Genomic DNA, 19756 nt, shown 5'->3' on the forward strand with positions numbered 1-19756 from the left:
GTAAAAGATCAACAAACCCTTTGGGTGGACATTCTTATAAACCATTTTAAAAGGTAATTTTAGCTTGCATTATTATTCAATCATTCATCTACTTAACCCACTTGCCTTCAGCAGATAATCTTAACTAATTTTAAGACGTAATTTTAAAAAGTTATTTTTCAAATTATTAATCAGTCACAGATCACCACTTCTTAGATGTTTTTTGCCCTTTTCTTAGAATTCAATTTAAAAGTGTCATGCCATTTAAGATTTAAAATTGTGCCCCTGTGTTTAGAAGGTTGTTAGTTACTTAGCCTATATTACAAATATCAGTTATGTGTGGCAGTTGTTTACATGTTAAAATGTAAAATTTGGTGAAAAGGACATTCTCTTTTAAATTTTAGTTTTGCTCCCTCTGTGGCAATAAAGGTTTTGTGTCTACAATGTATACTGCTACTATTAGTAATTTGGATCAGATAAGGAGCTAATTAGAATGACTGTAGTAAGACTATAGTTTGTAGACTTGTGTTGTGTGTGTTTTGTGTTTTCTTTACAGCAAATTTTCAAAAATTTACCGTATTGCAGGTAAGGAATAATTAATATCTGAGTGGGCCCCCTCTGGCAAGGTTGTCTGCCCCCATCATACAATTGCATCTCATGCTCTTTCTTCTGAACATGCACTAAAAGGATGTACCTAAATTCACAAGCTTTACCTTATTTCTGTTTTGTTTGAAGTGTAATTAGACTGCTATTTCAGGTAGTTTTGATGGAGCAGTGTTTTGATCTTCATATTTCAAGAGCATGTGTGTTTGTACCTCCCCTCATTATGAGAAGCACAGTTGTGCACTGCTTAGAGTATGTGATGGCTTTGAAGATGGGCTGTCAAACTGAGAATTGTACTGTGACCTTTGTCAAAAAGGGACAGAGATGTTCTCATTTCTTTGCCTGGTTTGGCTGTAAAAAAAATAAATGAATAAAATTCTGTCCTTCAGGGATAAAGGTCTTAAACAGAATGAATGAAAAGGTCAGATGGTAATCTCCTTGACCTTTTTTTAAATTAAGAGTGGTACAGATGGCTGGCCCTCTTTCCTCATTCCTTTTTGTGTTACAAAGCTATTGCGATTTTCATTTCATTTTCTTTTCTCCCATAAGCCAGAACACAGATAAAGCAACCTGATTGTTCCTATTTGAAAGATAAGCACCACATTGATCTGTATTCTGCTTGCAAATGGCGATGGCTTTGTGTCTTAATGCGGGAGCCGTGAAGAAAATGAGAGTGCTAGGTGCAGTGTATGATGGTGTCTTCCAGGATATGTATTTGATAAGCTTTTGATTTTTAAGAATAAATTAGATTTATGAGGCAGTTGTGCAATACTAGCCTTGGGGTGGTTTTAAAGCCCATTATTTTATTTTTATTCTGAGAAATTTACAACAACAAAATAAAGATGGCTACTGGAATTAGTAAAATAGAAAGTATGCTAGCTTTGGCTAGTCTCCTGGTGTTGCCTGCTACATGAACCATTTGAACCACAAGGTCAAGTCTAGCTCTCTTCTCAATTTTGGCATTTGACAATAAACAATGTTGCCAGTTAAAATAAGTACATTCATAAATGTTACCACAATTATTTTTCTTTTTCAATCAGACTTTTTCAGTTGTTGCTGTAGTAGTAAGTAAAGCACCTGAAGACACTTCAAACCTGTCATAATGTTTATAGATGTCACTTGGCTCATGGCATTAAAATAAGCAGGAAAACCTAACAATTATATTACAGCAGTTCAGAAAACAAATGTCCAGCAGAGTTGTGAGAATCATATTTACAGCCTTCCGCTAACACTGTAGTTCAATGACATTATAATAACCAGGATAAAGTTTGAAACGCTGGTAAAGGTGTGTTGACTGACTCGTTGCTCTAAAACAGGTTCACTGCTGTGTATTACCTGATTGTAATTTAAGTAGAGCCCCTATTAATGTAAATGCATAAATCAATTGTTTCATTGCTAATTCTGCTTTATTTGCAAGATTTAACAAGAGGTTTGTCTCCAGACAGAATGTATTTGTGAAAAAAAGTGTGTAGTGTAGTGACCACATCCCTTGCACAGTAAAGCGATCAATATCCTTTTAAAGAATGTATACCTAAAAAAAAAGCCTTGAGCTAATTTCTTCGTCTGAAAGTATAATTCAACATGGTTCTTATTCGTTGGTGCAGACGTCATGTTGAGACGTGTGAGTGAAGTCACATGATGAATAAACTTAACTTGCAAATAGAAAAAATAATTACTCTTTAATTACTATACACTTAAATGTATATATAGAAGTGTGATATTTCTGAAGTGGTCATTTAAAAGGGAAATAAAACAGTGAAAGTGTGGCTTGTGATTTTTATTTGTGTTTACTGGAGTATTTGTACTTCTAAATAATGCAGAAAGGTTATGCTCAATTCAATTATAGACAACTGTAAAGTTCATGAGCAGCACTCGCCATAGAGGCAGAATCGTCAGACATAGGGAAATGAAAGAATCAGCCGCAAGACAGACACGAACAGCTAATCTTAATGCTTTGCAAGAATGCTCTCAAAATGAAATGCTGGAGTCTTGAGTGATATTTATGACAGTAATGTGTGAAAGTTAGTAAACTGGGTCAAAGGTTGTTGCCAGTTAATGTGAAAAATGCGCACATTTTAGCTTTAAAACATAAGAAAGATTACAAACGAGAGGAGGCCATTCGGCCTGTCTTGCTCGTTTTTGGTTGTTTGTAGCATATTGATCCCAGAATCTCATCAGGCAGCTTCTTGAAGGATCCCAGGGTGTCAGCCTCAACAATATTACTAGAGGGAACACTGCTAAGGACATTCTTTAGCAAAGGTTATTGGTTGTATCACAATGTGTGGATAAATAATAGGCTTGCTGTCTGTCTGTTCAACTGTCTGTTTGTATGACATTTTTTCATATTTCTAGAAGCTCTGAATGGACTTAGATATTATGGGTTTCACCCATTTTGATGCAAATTAGTAATGAAGAATTGGGTCCCTTAGATATTGGTATCAACTTGAGGTAGAGGCTTAAAGGACGTGTAACTAAATATATTACAATACAAATGTAACATTTTCAGGGAATTGGGCATCTTCTGCTTGAAGAAATGATGACATCGTTTTAGTGAAATACCATTAAAGGTGTCGACAGCTGATGCCCATGAATTTGATTAATACAATTTGCAGATTTATAAGCCACCACTTGTCAGCTTCTCTAAGCAAAGTGTCAGCAATGATTTGAAAATAAACTGATTCTTGTCGTGCCTCTCGGATCTTAAGGCTGTTCTATGTAGTAGTCCAAGTCCTGATTATACCCCCCCCCCCCCCCCCCCCCCCCCCCCCCCCCCCCCCCCCAATACTGCAATCGTTAATGATGCTTTCTCTGCCCGATTGCACTTTGAGATTGCATTTTTTGGAAGACAACCTAAATTAGAGCCAGATGAATTGACAGTGGAATTAGCACTAGCTTTTGTAGTTTCTAAAGTACCTCAAAGTTTCAGATGCATGGACCCTTCAGTGTAGTCAATTTGCTTACAGACTATGGTGTGACCCAGTAGTTTAAACAGATGCAAAGTCATTTATCCCAGTTTCTGTCATCTAACAATTTTTTTTCCTCTCTTTCTGTTCAGAGTTTTCCTCCTGCGTGCACTCAAAGTGCCTGTTTATATGCTTCCTTCACGATGTGAAGAACGTGTTGAAGATGTATGATTTGGAAACAGGCGCTCACCTGAAGACCTTCCCTCTGGATGTAGGCAGTATAGTGGGGTTTACCGGACGCAAAAAGGATTCTGAGATTTTCTACTACTTCACGTCTTTTCTTTTGCCAGGTGAGATTTTATAGGAATGTTTTGTGATATAAACAGTATTTTAATACCATTGCAGTTTAAGTCATTAAAAACAGACTTACATCAGATGTTAGATGCTTCTTGGTACATAAGAACTTTTTAAAATTTTATTTATTCATTCTTTAATCAGGAAGTTAACCCATTGAGACCAAAGCCTCTTTTTCAAGGGTGTCCTGGCAAGATGACCGCAGAACAGGCAGCAGTAACTACAATGTGCATTTTACAGAATCAAAAACAAATCAGTGTCTACAAGGCATACATCAGCGATTCACATAAAACACAACTTTAAAAATAAAACATCAACAGCATTCAATGAGGCATCAAAAACATTTACCAATTGTTAATTCATGATGTCTACCCTTTAAAATACACAGAACTTTAGCCATTATTCTACATTTATAAATAATATTAAATATATAAACATTTTGGCTACCAATTAGAGGCACAGTCATATCCTTAATGTTTTTTGATTTTCCATAGGCGCACTATAGCTGAAGGCCGTTTGACCAACACAAGACCTTCTCCCCATTACTTGATAATTAAGTGTAAGGCTAGATCTTAAATTATACTTGGCTATATTTGCCTGTATCATCAAACCTAGATACCCTGGTGACAAGCCTATTACAGCTTTACACACCAGTAGTCTCCAGTGAAGCTGTTTTCTATGATCTAATGAAATCCACTTTAAGAATGTAATGAACTGACAGTGTTGAGTCTGAGGATGACACCCTAATACAAATCTGGCTGCTTTATTCATTAGCCGATCCAGCCTTTATAATTATTCAACAGAGGCATTTAAGTACAAAGTTTCACCATAATCAAAGGAAAAATACAGCTCTTAATAACTCGGTTTCTACTTTTAAGCTTTTTTGCTGTCGATAAAGAAACCCAAGTTTTTGTGTTGCCTAAATTACCTAAAAGTATGTAGTATTTAGATCAGCCACTGTAGATTAAACAAATACACACCCTTCACTGATTAACCCTTTGTGTGACTAACATTAAAGGGGACGGTTTTGTTTTTTGGGCTTCATTTCATCTGTTTTATATCCATTTCATCAATCAGAGGTCTATGTGATTCTCAGTATATTGCGTGTATTTTCATATGTAAACAAAAAACGCAGAAAACACCAATCACCAGAATATGTTATTTAGATTGTTTCTAGTGCTATGGTTTTACATTTAAAATATAACAAATTAAATGTAGATCATATATAATTAATTACTAACAAACTGTACTTGCCAGTCGGTTTGGTCCCTTTTTAATATATGACTGCAGTGAAGTAGCTTTAATATTGCTAAATTTTTTGCGTATCAGTTACTAGGTACCAAGTAAATCATATGATGTAATGATTTCTAACATCTGATTGTATTCTCCTCAAAGTGTGATAGTGATTGTGCAGAGATCAGAAATAGAATAACAGTTGAGTTTGGACAAGGAATTGTGATTTTGGCATTGAAATGGCTAAATATTACTAGAGTAGGCTACATGTGGTACGCATTGAGAACTTCAGTCACACTCTTGCATCCTATTCAAGCACACGTGCAGTATGCGTCCAGTTACAAAACCATTGTTGTCAGTCATTTCAGTTTAGAACAAAGACACTGGACTCCTCACTGAAATGTCAAAAGCTATTAATCTGTTTTTGTTGGTGTTTTATAGTTGAATAGAATGGCCAATATACCATTAGGGAGAAGATATTCCTGTTACATGAGAATCTAATAGTCAAGTTACTCAACAAAAACTAAAAACCAACCTTTCCAAATATGCCTGTAGATAAGTTATTCACTGAATTCTTAATTTGCAGAGTGATAATCTGTATGCAGCTGAGGATAGTTATTTGTCAGCAGTCTCTCAAATATTCTGCTGTAGTTGAACTCTCTTGTTGCAGCTATTTCTGGGGCTGGGAGAAAAACTGTAAATTAGCTTGTTATTTCAGTGTCTGGGAAGGGATTTGGGCTGTGAAAGTGCTGTTCTAAAAATCTGCGTTTGTTTGAGTTAATGGTTTTAACGAGTTTAAAGGTGCAGTACTTCCCGAGATCTGGGTTCAGTTGAACATATGAGCCCTGTCCTGTAAGGAGAACTGTTGAATAGGCTGAATAGAGAATGTGTTTGTGTTTCTCTTCTTTTATCACGTCTCTATATGCTGCCCTCTCTGTGCCTGGTATTCAGTCATCACTGTGGTATCTGAATTCAATTCTTTGTATATTAAACCAGTATTGTTTGCTCCCTTATAACGGCTTTTTAGCATCCATTAGAGTGCCCTTCCGAATTACAGTGGTCACATAGTAGCTAGTTTTGTGTACTGACTGTTTCATCTTCCAATCTGTTCCAGCCGTCATATATCATTGTGATCTGACCAAAGAGCCTTTAGAGCCACAGGTTTTCCGGGAGGTCAGTGTGAAAGGATTTGGCCCTTCAGACTACCAGACTACTCAGGTAATCAAGCATCTTCTTGTGACTCTCTTAACAGATTGAAAATTGGTATTTTCATCACTTTTCTTTGCACTCAATCATAAATTCTGACACTGTTGAAGGCCTTAGTCAAATAATTTTTCTACTGGACTCTTCTTCTAATTTCAAAGGATGCTAGTTTTCCACAAAGAACAGATAGAAATTGTCTGGTGTAATTACAAAATTAAAGTGATTTAAAAAAAATGTAGTATTAACATTGAGAATTCCCAGCCACAGTACAGATACCCAAGTCATAAGTAGAAATAGCAAGTAACAGAAAGGCAGCTTTATTGGCTCTTACATAGTATATTTTACTTTTCCAGTGCTGATGAAAGGTATTATAGCGAAGCACTAAAATGAGGAATACGAAGCGGGTTTGCAGTTCAAAACAGCAGCTCTTTTATTAGCAGGTACAGCAGGTTCAGCAAGACAACAACCACACAAGAGCAGACAGGACTAACACTCTCACACTGCCAGCACGCAGGCTGGTCTCCTTCATACCCCACCGCCTTTATAACAGTGTGATTACCTTTGCACTAATCGGTGCTTGTTGTCAGTCCCGCTCCCCTGAATCCCCTGAATTGGCGCTGGTGCACCATAATCCAGCGTTAAGAACCAGTGTCTGCCACAAGGTAGGCGCTCCTGCACATAGAAGCACCTTTGCATCACCCAGTTCTGCAAACAGCATAAGTCCGATTGCAAGCACAGACTCCCACAAACAGCATACCCCGATTGCAAGCACAGACTCCCACAAACAGCATAGCCCAATTGCAAGCACAGACTCCCACAAACGGCATAAGTCCGATTGCAAGCACAGACTCGTACGTAACCAGAAGTTCCAGCAGCTGGCAAAGCGCCAAGCAGGGGAAAAGGTTATACGGTCTACAGCGCGGCAGTAAGTGCACCCCTGGCCCATTACAGTATTATTGGATTTTAATCGCGTCACTTCTGTGGCAATGTGGGAAACCCATTTTTCAGGGTTGTTTGGTCATTAGAGAAGTTACCACTCAAGCATTTTACTCTGTAAACGAAATGTTTTGTTTTAGAATGGGATTATTGCCTTCTAAAGCTTTCCTGTTCAATCCAAATTAACTGGAGTTAGAAATGGAGTGAAGAATTACTGGTAATTGCTTCCAGTGTGTGGTCACAAAGTGCCTGTACCCTTAAGAATGCACTGCAACAGCATGTCAAATTTAGATCATTGATGTCCTTGGTTCAGCATTCCTAGTCTATAGAGTAGTACTAAAGATTTTTTCACAAGAAGTCTTGCTCCTTTTTTTTTTTTTTTTTTTTTTTTTTTTTTTTTTTTTTTTACATACGGTTAGGACACTGATAAATGGTCTACATTTTTGTCGAAATTTATAACCAAGATTATTTTCAAAACAACTGTAAAGTCTAGTTCATGGTTACACAATAATAGCAATACTTGTGATCATTGTTGATTCGTGAACCAATAAACTGCCAGATTTATACATTGGGAAGGGAGGGGCTGCAATACGCGATTTCTGTTTGATTTTCATGAATATGGATGATGTGATTTTAAATATTTTTTGCTTATGCTCATTTCGGCATGTATTTTATAATTTGGTACTCCGTTTAAGTGGAGCAGGGATCTGAAGGAAAATCTCAGTCCAGTCATTTGTTACTCTTGTTTCAGATGTGTTCTTGTACACGTGTTGTTGATAAATGATTAATGCACCTGTTGTGCTGTGATGTCTTTCAGATTAATGGCTTTAGGCTTTGGCCATTTGTCTCCAACCTGGCAAGATTTGTGTTGAAATTGAGGCTTTAAGGGACATGACTTAAAGATATAATGTTCATACATAGATGTGTTTTTTTTTTCTGCTTGCTGTACGGTAGCAACTTATAGTTTTGACACAGAACAGGCTGTGCTCTGTAATACTATAAATCCCCTAGGGATTTTATTGAATCCTGAGCCTAATTCATAATATACTCTGTGTTATTTTGTACTTCAGTGGATAGATCCATGCACTCTGATGGGCTGAGCTAGAGGAATATAATCCCTAGTATATGCCCTTAGAATGTTTGGAACGCATCACAAAAACAAATCTACCAATATCATTCCACCAGTTTTATTTGTAACAAAATATAATTTCAAGAAAATGTAAGCTTTTTTTAATAACATGTCAATTGAAGCATTACGTCTAGTCAAAGCTTTGGAAAATAATGCGAGCGCCTTGGAGATGTCTACCATCGCTGTAAAAGTAGTTCAGAGAGGAGTACTGTCAGACAAACTTGGTATTGCCACCTCTGTGCATGTGCATGCATATTGTAGAAAATTGTTTCTGTGAAAAAGATCCAAAAAGTGTTACACTGGTTTATGGTTTTTAAGCCTGCCATGTTGACTATGTATTCGAGCAGTGATTTTTGCCACCTGACAACGTCTTTTAGTTTGATTGATGAAGCAGCTGTGGCCAAGTGCAAACCTGTCTCCAGAAGAAATCAGCAAAAGTTATTTCCAGATGAATCGGAGGAAATGAGCTCCGGCAGCAGAATGGAATAGTGCCTCTTTGGGGATGTACTTTTAGTCATTAGAGCCCTTAGCGTGGTCCACACGGATCTTCTGTGCAGATTTGCCATTAGGATACAGAAGGCAGCTCAGGCTTACTAAATCACAAGTGGCTTGCCACAAAATACAACACGAATACAGAGACGGGCTGCAATACAGGACTGTGGCATATGACTGTATTTTATTTTATTTTTTATTTTAGTGCACTTTCATCAACTGATGTCCAGTAAAAATGAACTGTCTCGGTGTCACCCAGTTATTCCACATTGCTTGACAGCCAGCCACCATTTATACAGTACCTGTTTTTAAAACTGTCTCTGAAGTAACGTGAATGCAGACCATGTCACAAGTAATTCTTTATAAAAAAAAAAGATATAAAAATATATTTTGATGCTTTGCTAGACAAGAACAGTTAAGTGAAACGTATCAATTTTGTTTTCAAGCTGAACCGAAGAGGCTTCTCTAAACAATGTCTCCATACAGTAATCAATACCCTTTTTTAATGTGCCCTATTTTTTGTATTGATTGGTCAGTAGCCTGAATATACTGAGTACAACCAGAATTGATTTGTAATTGAAGAGAGAGAACACAGAATTTGCACAGAAAGTTACAGAAAGAGGGGACGAAGAAAAGACCAGTGTTCACAGTAAATGAGTTCTCAGATTCATCATTATTACAAATGCCATTTATAAGTGAAGTACATGAGTGAATGACAAGGGGTGCTTAGGTCAGGATTGACTCTAGCGACCAATACTGCATCTGACGGTCACTTCATGCCAATGATGTTGCCCCTCACCTAGACTAAAAAAAGCACTAAATTATAAAATAAGGGGAAAAAAAATAAATAAACTGCCAGCCAAAAGCGTAGTTGTACTAGTGATGCTATCAGCAATGTGTGAAGAAGGGCATAATGCGGCTAGTTGTATATCCATAAATGCAGTGGCTTTTCTAGTCGACGTAGTGTGAATTTAGATACTGGAGCAGAACAAGCCATGGGGAACACAATGAAAAATGTACCATGGATAAGAGGGGGTACTGTCATAGCCTATGTCAACACAGTGCTGAATGAGTTGAGACTCTAATCGAAAGGTGCCTCACCTTTTCGATGCATTTGGTACATTAATTTTGCCGCCTTCAAGACCAGCACACCGCTTGTAGGAGTTGCATTGCACACATGGTTAAATGATTTAATACTTTGGGATGAAAGTGTGGTGTTCAATAGACCCATCAGTTTGTAAGTTTGGTGTTTGTAACTCTGGGGTTCTACTGTATCAAAAATCATCAGGGAGTTGAAATGGGAGACTATCACTTTATTTGCTTACACTAGCTGTAGTGCAACTGCAGTATGTTCCCAGTCAGTGATAGTGGAAGTAAAGAATATAAACTTGACAAGGGCACAGAATACATCCTTCTGAAACCCGGCAATACGTCCTATGCACCCGGGAAATGTCTAATAATAACACACACTGCTGTAATGGACATGCAGACAATTTTCAGACTCGTTTTGAATTAATGTTATCCGTTGGAAACCCTAAAGGGAAAGTCGGAAGCAGCCCAGATTTTCTATTCAAACCTAATTGGAACTTTTCATTAAGAGGTTATGCTAGACGAGTAGAATATTCAGAGGAACAAACCCCGGTGTCATGTTTGACAAATGAACCTGCACTTCATCCTGGGTGGGTTTCCTTTTTTGTTAACCCCAATACAAATTGTATTTTATTTCTTCGTTTGCCTTGCTGGTGCTGCTGCTGCTCTTCAAGGACGTTTCATCCCTCAGGCCTTCTGGACTAGGGTTGCCAGTTCTGTCGGTAAATTAATTAAATACGTTTTCCAGCTGTCAACCAGAGGTAAGGTTGACCTGAAACTGTGCCAAGGGTCAATTGCTATGGAGCGGTGTACAGTGTGCACAGGGGAGCAGGGATGTGTTAAAGGGAAGAGGACTATGTTTGATACAGGGAGGGATGTTCAGTTTTTCAGATGTCTCTTCACATCTGCTTTTCTTATCATGGTATATTTGACCACAATGGACAGAATCTTTGTTAAATACTTTCTCTGAACTGCAGTAAACCAGTTTTTTGGGGGAATACCTTCCCTGCTGTTAGTGATTTAAAGGTACCAGGTAGCAACTGACAATGCTGACTAGCAACCAGACTATAATATTTCTATAAATTATCACATTATTGCAACTTGGCCGTTACTGTAATCCATTTTATTTTATAAATATATATTTCTCCTGTTATCAAAAGGCATCATTTTGAGTCTAGAGTTCTGTAGGGGAAGGTTTTACTGTACATTCCAGTGGACTAATTAAAATGAGCTGTAGTATTGTACATTTTCATTGTAATAGTATAACCTGTTGACATTTTGATGAAATTTGAACGAATTGAACTAGTGCTTCTCTGTTTTTATACAATAGTGCCACTGCAGACAATAGAGTTCAGCTACAGTACTGTAATGGAGATGAATGGGTTCAGCTCACAGTAGATTATCTAGCTCAGGATCTTAGTTCGAAGCAAGTATAAACTAAAAGGACTAAAATCATTGTAATGGTCTAAAACTGTAAAGACACTACTCTGTGTAGTTTGTGGTTATTAAAATGCACCCTCTTTCTCGCTATTTTAAACAGAAAAAAGGTCAACGAAAATGAGGGCTGGTTACTAGGTGGTCAGAAACCTCTAGTGTCTGGAAGGTCCCACTGTAACTTTTAGGTACCTACTAGTAATGTGTAAAATGTAATAATATTGATAATTAAAACAGTTGGTTGTCTCTATACATCTGATTAACAAGCTTTGATGAGAGTTTTAGAGTTGTCATCATGGCTGAAGCGAGAGTCCTTTTTTTTTTTCATTGTTTACAATTTATATAAAAAAATAATTGTATTTCAAATGATATATTTAACTATTCATAATTTGATTTAGAAATAAAAAAACTGTAAAAAATACTTGCGCATGTCATAAATTCTGAATATAAGTATGACCTAAGGTCCTCTCAAATGCCTCTCGTTTAATTTGGACAGCAGTGCCGACTGTACTAACAGTGGCAGCCACATCCTTTTTTGTTCCCCCTTGTAACTAGAATGCAAGTGCTAGTAAATTGGCACTATGGGTCAGATGGAAGCCATGACCACACCACGATATAAAGGGGTGTCTTAAACTAAGGTAACTCTGTCGTTACTCAGCCTCCTGTTTTTGGTGCACAAGTACCCTGTTAATATTTAGCATGTCTAACAATTTGAAATGCCTAATATACACTGCAGCCTAATGAGCATAGCAACAAAAACTGTAACAACAAAACAGTTTTGCTGTATAAATGGAAAACATAATACATGACCTACCTCTTATGTTGACACAAGTAGGACAGAATTAAATGTGTATAAACATTGTTATATTTACTCAAATAAAATATAATTTGGCAGAGAAAGCATGTAGACGTAATGACTCCAATAAATGCTTTTCAAACTAGGACAGTTTGGAAGGATCAATCTTGACACTTCCTGGCACAAATTCGTCTGTATGAAGTGATACATTCATAGCTTTACACATTAAAACCCTAGTAGAGTCTAAGTATATGAACATAATTTAGATATTTTATTTGACATCATGTAATAAAATAAACTACAAAATTATATTGCAAAAGTCTGCCAGAAGCCATAATAGTACTTCAGTATTTGATGTTGAAGTTCGAAATGTCACATTATTCATTTTTTCAGGTTTTTGTTTATATGTAAAACCACAAAGCAGTGTAATTCAATATGTCAATGTAACATCATTCGTTTCTTTCGACTTTATGAAGCAAAATGTGTTAATTCTATAAGATGATGCAAAACATTTTGCCACGGCTGTGAAAAAAAAAAAAAGTTTCAGCTAATGCCTTTAACAAAGATGATTCTGTTCTGGATATGAATTGTTTATACAGCCATTCATTCATTTTATTTGTTAATTTATATATAAAAGTAGAACCTCGGAGTTACAAACTGAACGCTCTACCAAACACCACACTTTAAACAGGAAGTACACAATCACTCACCCATGAGTGCAATGCAACCACATAGGCGCTCCTATAAGCAGCATGCTGGTCACGGAGAAGGCAAAATTACTGTACCAGCAAATCTATCCAGAAAGGTGAGGCAGATCTCAAAACAAGTACAGGCAATTTTACCAGAAACATTTTAGTTTTAAACATAGCACAGGGCCCCCCCCCCAAGCCAAAGGCGACAAGCTGCACAAATGCATTTTGTTTATAACAAATCTGTGGTTTTTACAGTTCCGATTTCAAATTAAATGTAGCATTTTATTCCATTTATAGTACTGTTTTAAAAACTTTAGAACTATAACAATATGAGTATTGTATTACTGTACTGTATCCTTGTATTATTCACCAGATTGATGGTGCAGATAACAGGTGTCCACATTTAATAAAACCATTGAAAATTCAGTTTTCAGAGTTACGAACAACCTTCATTCCCAAGGTGTTCGTAACTGAGGTTCTGCATTGCATTTAGTAGCCATAGTGAATATCCTGCCTTAGTTAGGAATAAACTTAAGTACTGTATATAAACTTGTTGCTAACATACAGCTCAACAGCTTGCTATGTGTTTATAAGCAGTAGACCAGTTACAGTAATGTAGCAGACTTGCTGTCGTCATCTCTAAAATTACACAGAGATGGGCAATGCTGTTGACTATTAATACTGCATATAAAACAGTAGTTGTAGTTTGCTGCATAAGATAGGGGATTGTCTTTAAGAAACAGCTATGTAGACACCCAAGGTAAACGAGTACAAAACTTCAGTAGTAAAATAATTGGGGTCTTATTTTAATAGAACTTCAATCAGTATAGCTGGAGATAACATGCATCACCTCTTAGGTATGTTTGCCATTTTGTCATGCTTGCTTGCATGCATGGTTCCAGATAGTAAGGTTTTACACCAAAATGCAGTGAGCACAACTGAAAGGAAAAGGACAAGGAATGGTGAAGGAAGTTGTTCCACCTTTAAATGGACTACTATGGTGTATATTTGCAGAAATGCACGTCTGCTGCCACAGTATTATTGTTCCATTTGCACCAAATCCTATGTAGTCACACTTGTGCAATTTTGGTAATATTTCCTGCTTTGAAACTATTTTTAAATGTGAGCAGCATCTTGAAATTAATATGATCTTTTAATATTTATCACATCCAAAGATGAACAATATGACTGCGAGCCTATAATCAAAATCCTGAAAGGATCAGGTGCAGGCCAGCGAACCCTGTATGCTTCTAAGGGTTCAAAAGGTTAAGGGTATCAGGACACAAAGGACTCCCATCTTACTTGCCTGTCAACCTGACAAGTGCACATTGTCACCCTAAAAAAAACAGCATTTCTAAGCCCTGTAATCTACAGACCACTTAGTGGTGGAGATCAAGGGCAGGTTTTGAACCTGTAACAAAGCCCAAAGGACTGCGCTCCATACTAAGTCACCAATGCTATTAATAGTTGATGGGTGTTGGATATCCGCTGACTCTAGAGTGTCTTGGCACACCCCAATGTGATGAAATTTTTTATTTTCAGATGTGACAGCTTAAGCCATTGGAGCTGGAAAATAGTTTACACATGTTTAGATTCTAGGAAAGGCTTTTAAGGACTTTAAAAATACATGTGCTTGTGATGACATATGTTTTATAAGTGGTTTAAAAAATACAAAAAGAAAAACATAATACAAAAATAAATCTGAATGAGACTTGAGTTTTCCCAGTGGATAGGGACATTTGTTGTCATTTAAAATCAGATGGCAGCTTATTTATGGTGCCTCTGTCATTCATTTTTATCAGTGGTAAAGAAAATCAGTTCAGTGTTTTATTGACTGGTTATAGACAGTGATCCTGGGTTAAATGCAAGTTTTTCTGTACAGATAATTTGAAGTACTTTAATTTTCCAATCTTGCAAATTGTGTGAAATTCTGGAGATTTTAGATCTGTATTGCCACACGGTATTCATGCTGTGTTTTAAGGTTCATGTTATAAAAGATGCAGGAAGCAAACATATTATCGGTAACCTAGCAACTGTTGAGACCATTAGTGCTTCATTCAGTGACTTTTTTTTTTCTGCTGGAATTACAGCATCCTACCTTTCATTCAGCTAGATATTCACCTTGAGAAAATAGAGAGAAATGAACTAAAAATACACATCCTTAGAATATAGGGCGCAATATGACAGCAGTAGCAAGGGCAACTTAGCAAGCACGTCATCGTAATGATACTGTAGCTGGCTAGTGTGTACAATAAAATAAAATAAAAATTATATAATCACTTCACTCCTGTAAACGAAACAGATAACAGAAAATTACTGATTTAGTATGGTCCGGAATCTGTGTTTTTTCTGATTTTATAAGCAACCATTGGCATTTATTGTTTCTCAATTGTATGTAATTTAGTACATAGATTATGAAATGAATCTTCTGCCAGTAAACTGTACATAAACATCATTGAATGCAGTTAGATCCAATTGAGCTTGGTACTGTACTTTGATGGATTAAGTGTTTCATCCTAATCAAGTTATCTGGGGATTCCCTGAACCTGAATGTGCTACTGTATGAACTACATGTTAATCTCCAAGCAAAATGCATGCACACCCTACCATTGTGTATCAGCTTCTCGCATTGCAACCTTTTTCGATCTGTAGGTATATCCTCACATTGGCACGTTTGCATCAATATGCCACAAGTTAGGAATTCTAGTGGCACCTACACTGTCTGTATGTTTATTTTAGTGTTCGGTATCACTAAACGACGTAAATCGTAGCAGGTACTGTGTTTATGGTCAACGACATCAGAACATTTAAATTAACCTTTTTTGGTGAAAAGATATTCAGTATTGTAGATTTTCATTTTACACATTTATTTACAATACATCACTTTCACTTCATGTGCTGTTTGGTCTGATAAACAAGTAAAAGGAACACCCTGTTTTGTGTAAGCTGTCACAGGGGCACTAAAATTAGCTATGAAATGGCATTTACAACTGTGCTTGAAAGGCATTTCTTTCTCTTCTGGTCTTGTCTCTTTCACTTGACCTTAATCTCTTAGATAGGAGAGCTCTGCATTATCTCCAGTAATGAGTCAACAGCTTGGCGTACTGGCGAGATTATGCAGAAATGTGAGGCTAAAGTTAATAAGTTGTTGAAAGTTGTTGGTTTGATGGACCATAAGCAGTCACAGATCAGCATATTTATTAGATAGCAGCTCTTGTAGAGCCAGTCTGGAAAATTTTAACAGCTCCTTCTCAGAGTGCTCTGGTGGGCTTGTCAGATTTATTAAAATGCAGTCGACAACGGGAGATTCTGCTGCACATTTTGATGTTTCTGCAGGGCTTGTTGAGGCAGCTTTTCCTCTTTTTGAAATGCATGTTGCTGTAACTTGTAGCTATATTTCCGTATAGTAATGTGTTGTATTCCTGTTAGTATCACTGTAGCAATGTGATGGGTTGTGTGCTATACAGATGTGGTCAAGCTGTACTGATAGTTACATCTTGTATTCAAATTTTACAAAAAAAATACTGTACAACCCCCTTCTCCCTTATCGGTTAGAATAATATTTTAACAAAGTGGATTTGTTCTGTTTATGATTTCTTAAAAGTATAATGATTTAGTGAATCCCAATAGTTTTTAAATTAAAATGGTTAGTTGTTGCTCAATACAGCAGATTTCAACAGTACTGATGTGACTGTACTGTATTTTAAAAAAGCCCTGGATTAAGAAGATTTCCTAAATCGGTATTGCAACAAATTGTTAGTCAAGTCAAACGGTGGTCCTCATTTCACAATCCCATGTTTTACACTAAACATTTACAGTGCTCTGCATCCAGTCCGTATACTAACATCAAATCATTTTACAGAATTTCAGTTACTTGAGGATAGCAAGTGTTCAGGTGGTAGCATAGTAATACATTTACATAAGGAGAACCTAGTGACAGTTTGACAATCAAGCCTTATATGCTTTTAGTGTGTAATTATATCTACAGGCTTAAAAGCAGAGGGATTTAACTGTGCTTTCTGCTGGTCCATTTTACAGTATACACTACAATGCAATGTAGGACTGGATTATCTGGGTTTACAAACTGTAATTTATAACTAAAGTCAAACTAAAAACTAAAACTTTTATGCTAGTGCAATCTTCAATTTACTTCGAACTCTAATTCTGAATTCTGTGATTTTCAAGCTACTGGTGTCATGTTTAACTGTAATTTGTATGGGGCTGTCGTGTTGGGCCAGTACCACTGGTGGTTATGCAGTTACATTAAAAACAGACAATTCTACACAGACAATTGTACACCTAAGCAGTCACTTAACAGTCAGTTTAGTTGTAAGCAGGTTCCATTTGAGGTGTTTTTAATGTGTATGATTAGTTTTAGAACTTTTAACACGAATGACCATTCATTTTGAAAAACATGTCTAAATTAATCATTTGAAGTTTCTTTTTAGTAATTCTGAATATCTTGGATGTAAGTGTTCACTGCTTAAACATTAATAACTTGATGATTGCTTTAAAAAAACAAAAACAAATATATAAATAATCTTAAAATAAATACTCAATTCAAAGAAATGAACATTTAAAAAATATTTGGAGAGATGACAACCTATGCAGTCAACAAATTCACAATTGTTTTTTCTTAGACTTTTGTTTACCGTGTTTTTCAGGTTTTCTACCCCAGTAAAGATGGCACTCGAATACCCATGTTTATTGTCCATAAAAAGGGGCTTAAACTGGATGGCTCCCACCCTGCTTTCCTGTATGGTTACGGAGGATTCAATATATCCATTACTCCAAGTTACAGGTAAAAAACAGCAGCTTGGGTTGGCATGTTTGGCTGTGTTCGATTTTCTTAAATGCAGTTTACTAATGTGGGCTACAATGTTAAAACACATAATAGTAAGTAGGCGGGTCTAAATTGACTTGTGCACAAACTCTAGAAAGAAAATATATCTTGGATATTCACTTTTTTCAGCCAAAGTCAACCCTGTTATAACTAAGTCATGCAAGTATCATACAGAGGAATACCATAGACTGGGAACATCTGTAGTGTTGTGTTATTTTTCCTAGTGCACTAGCAGTCTGCTGGTTTGAGTGGAGTTATTTTGCCTAGTCCTCTTTTATACTAGGTATGCAGTGTTGTAAGAGTAAAAAACAGTCTGTCATGAGCATTTCTGTCAGTGTTGTTTAAAATCCTATTTTATTTATTTGTTTATTTTTAAAGATGTCCCTGGACCCTTCAGTGAATTAATTGTTCTACCTATTGTGTTATATTGTGGTTTGGAAATACATATGTGACGCAGAAAATTTGTGCTGGCATCAAAATTGACACTCAAAAGGCAGTTAGCATGCACCTGACTGTCTACCACTCAGATCTGTGCAGAATTAAATTGCTTACATACTGCATGTTTGACGGTTTCAACGTTTTTACTGGGTAGCCACCCTGAATAAATGTTTTTCTTATTTCAGCGTTTCCAGACTCATATTTGTGAGGCATCTCGGTGGTGTGTTAGCAGTTGCTAATATCAGGGGAGGCGGTGAATATGGAGAAACGTGGCATAAAGGTAACCTTTACGAAACTGTTAAGCTAAGACAAGAGAGCTGCCTGTACGTTCAGATCGCAATTCAAGCTAAAAGAAACAAATGTTTCAGTATAACCTTGTTCCCTGCTGTAAACTGATTTTCATTTTACAGTTCTTGGAAAGTACTATAAAATGCACAACTCCACCACCTAAAATGTGTTATGATTTCAGCTTTAAAAAAATAAAAAACTACCAAGAAGGTTCTACAAAAGTAAAACCACATTTAGTTTTTTACTTGTTTATATTTTGTTAATACTTTTGCTATGGCGTTTATGAAAATAAGATGATGTGCACTATACTCTGTGTTGTAAATCTTACTTCTTAAAAATGTGAATAAAAGTACATTTCAAAGAGGAATAAACTTGACACATTTTATCTTTCTACTGGCATGCATTTTTAAATATTTTTATATGAAAATCACCACCCACCACCTGGTGTCTTCCTTGTCTCCTTTTGTAGTGCAGTGAGTGGCCAGTTATCAAGAACTGTCACTAAAGGTGGTCTACTTGTAGGGAGACCCAGCACAGGCATCATATGTACATTGCACGAAGAAGAATCAAACATTTATTGGGTCCTATGAACAAAACATTATCTCCTAGAATGTTTTCTCAAAGTCTGTTTTTATTACTAAAAGAAGTCTTGATAATATGTTCTAGGCTTTTGTTAAAGAAATACATGTTGTGGGTTTATACGTACAACAAACAATTTATTTCTGGGCGAGAGAAGTGCTGAGTGAATGTGCTGTAGGAGAGTGCAGGTTGTTGGTGATACGTGGGAGTATCTATGATTTTGAATAGCATCTGATTAATGGATAATCATTGTCCTGCAGGGGGAATGACTAGCATCTTCTCAGTCTGACAGTAACTTTGTTAGGATTAAGTTAAAGGTTTAGGGTAAAATTTTGATTGAAGGTTAGGATTGGGTTTTTTATGCGTGGATGTTTCTGGAACATTTGGCCCCTGATGAATTAACAACATGTAAACACAATTACTCCTCTGCCACCCAATGCCTCTAAAAACCCTTCATTGCCGTTTTTTTCATATAAAGATGTATATTATTTTTTATATATATATAGGGATGAGCCCTATCTTTTGTTCAAAAAACAAAAGTTTGAGATTTTACCACACGTCGCCTGTCAATTAACAAAGGTAGCACTCCTTACGTTTGCACGTAGAGACATACAGCCCAAAATTTTAGCTTGATTTCAAATCTTCGTAGAAGTAATCGAATGCTCGAGCACTTTATTATATATATGTGTGTGTGTGTGTATATATATATATATATATATATATATATATTTAATATATATATATATAAAATGCCTAGATAGATTT

At 36.4% G+C, this 19756-nt stretch overlaps 1 protein-coding gene across 1 annotated transcript in view; it reads left to right on the plus strand.

The window, feature by feature from the left end:
* Window positions 1–19756, plus strand: part of LOC121316275 (prolyl endopeptidase-like) — a 44770-nt gene that overhangs the window by 18841 nt on the left and 6173 nt on the right. The window contains exons 9-12 of the mRNA XM_041251255.1: window positions 3638–3835; window positions 6187–6290; window positions 17508–17644; window positions 18310–18404. Of these exons, the coding sequence (XP_041107189.1) occupies window positions 3638–3835; window positions 6187–6290; window positions 17508–17644; window positions 18310–18404 (534 nt within the window). The remainder of the gene's footprint in view (window positions 1–3637; window positions 3836–6186; window positions 6291–17507; window positions 17645–18309; window positions 18405–19756) is intronic.

This window comes from Polyodon spathula, chromosome 5 (assembly GCF_017654505.1).
Source record: "Polyodon spathula isolate WHYD16114869_AA chromosome 5, ASM1765450v1, whole genome shotgun sequence".
Classification (NCBI taxonomy): domain Eukaryota; kingdom Metazoa; phylum Chordata; class Actinopteri; order Acipenseriformes; family Polyodontidae; genus Polyodon; species Polyodon spathula.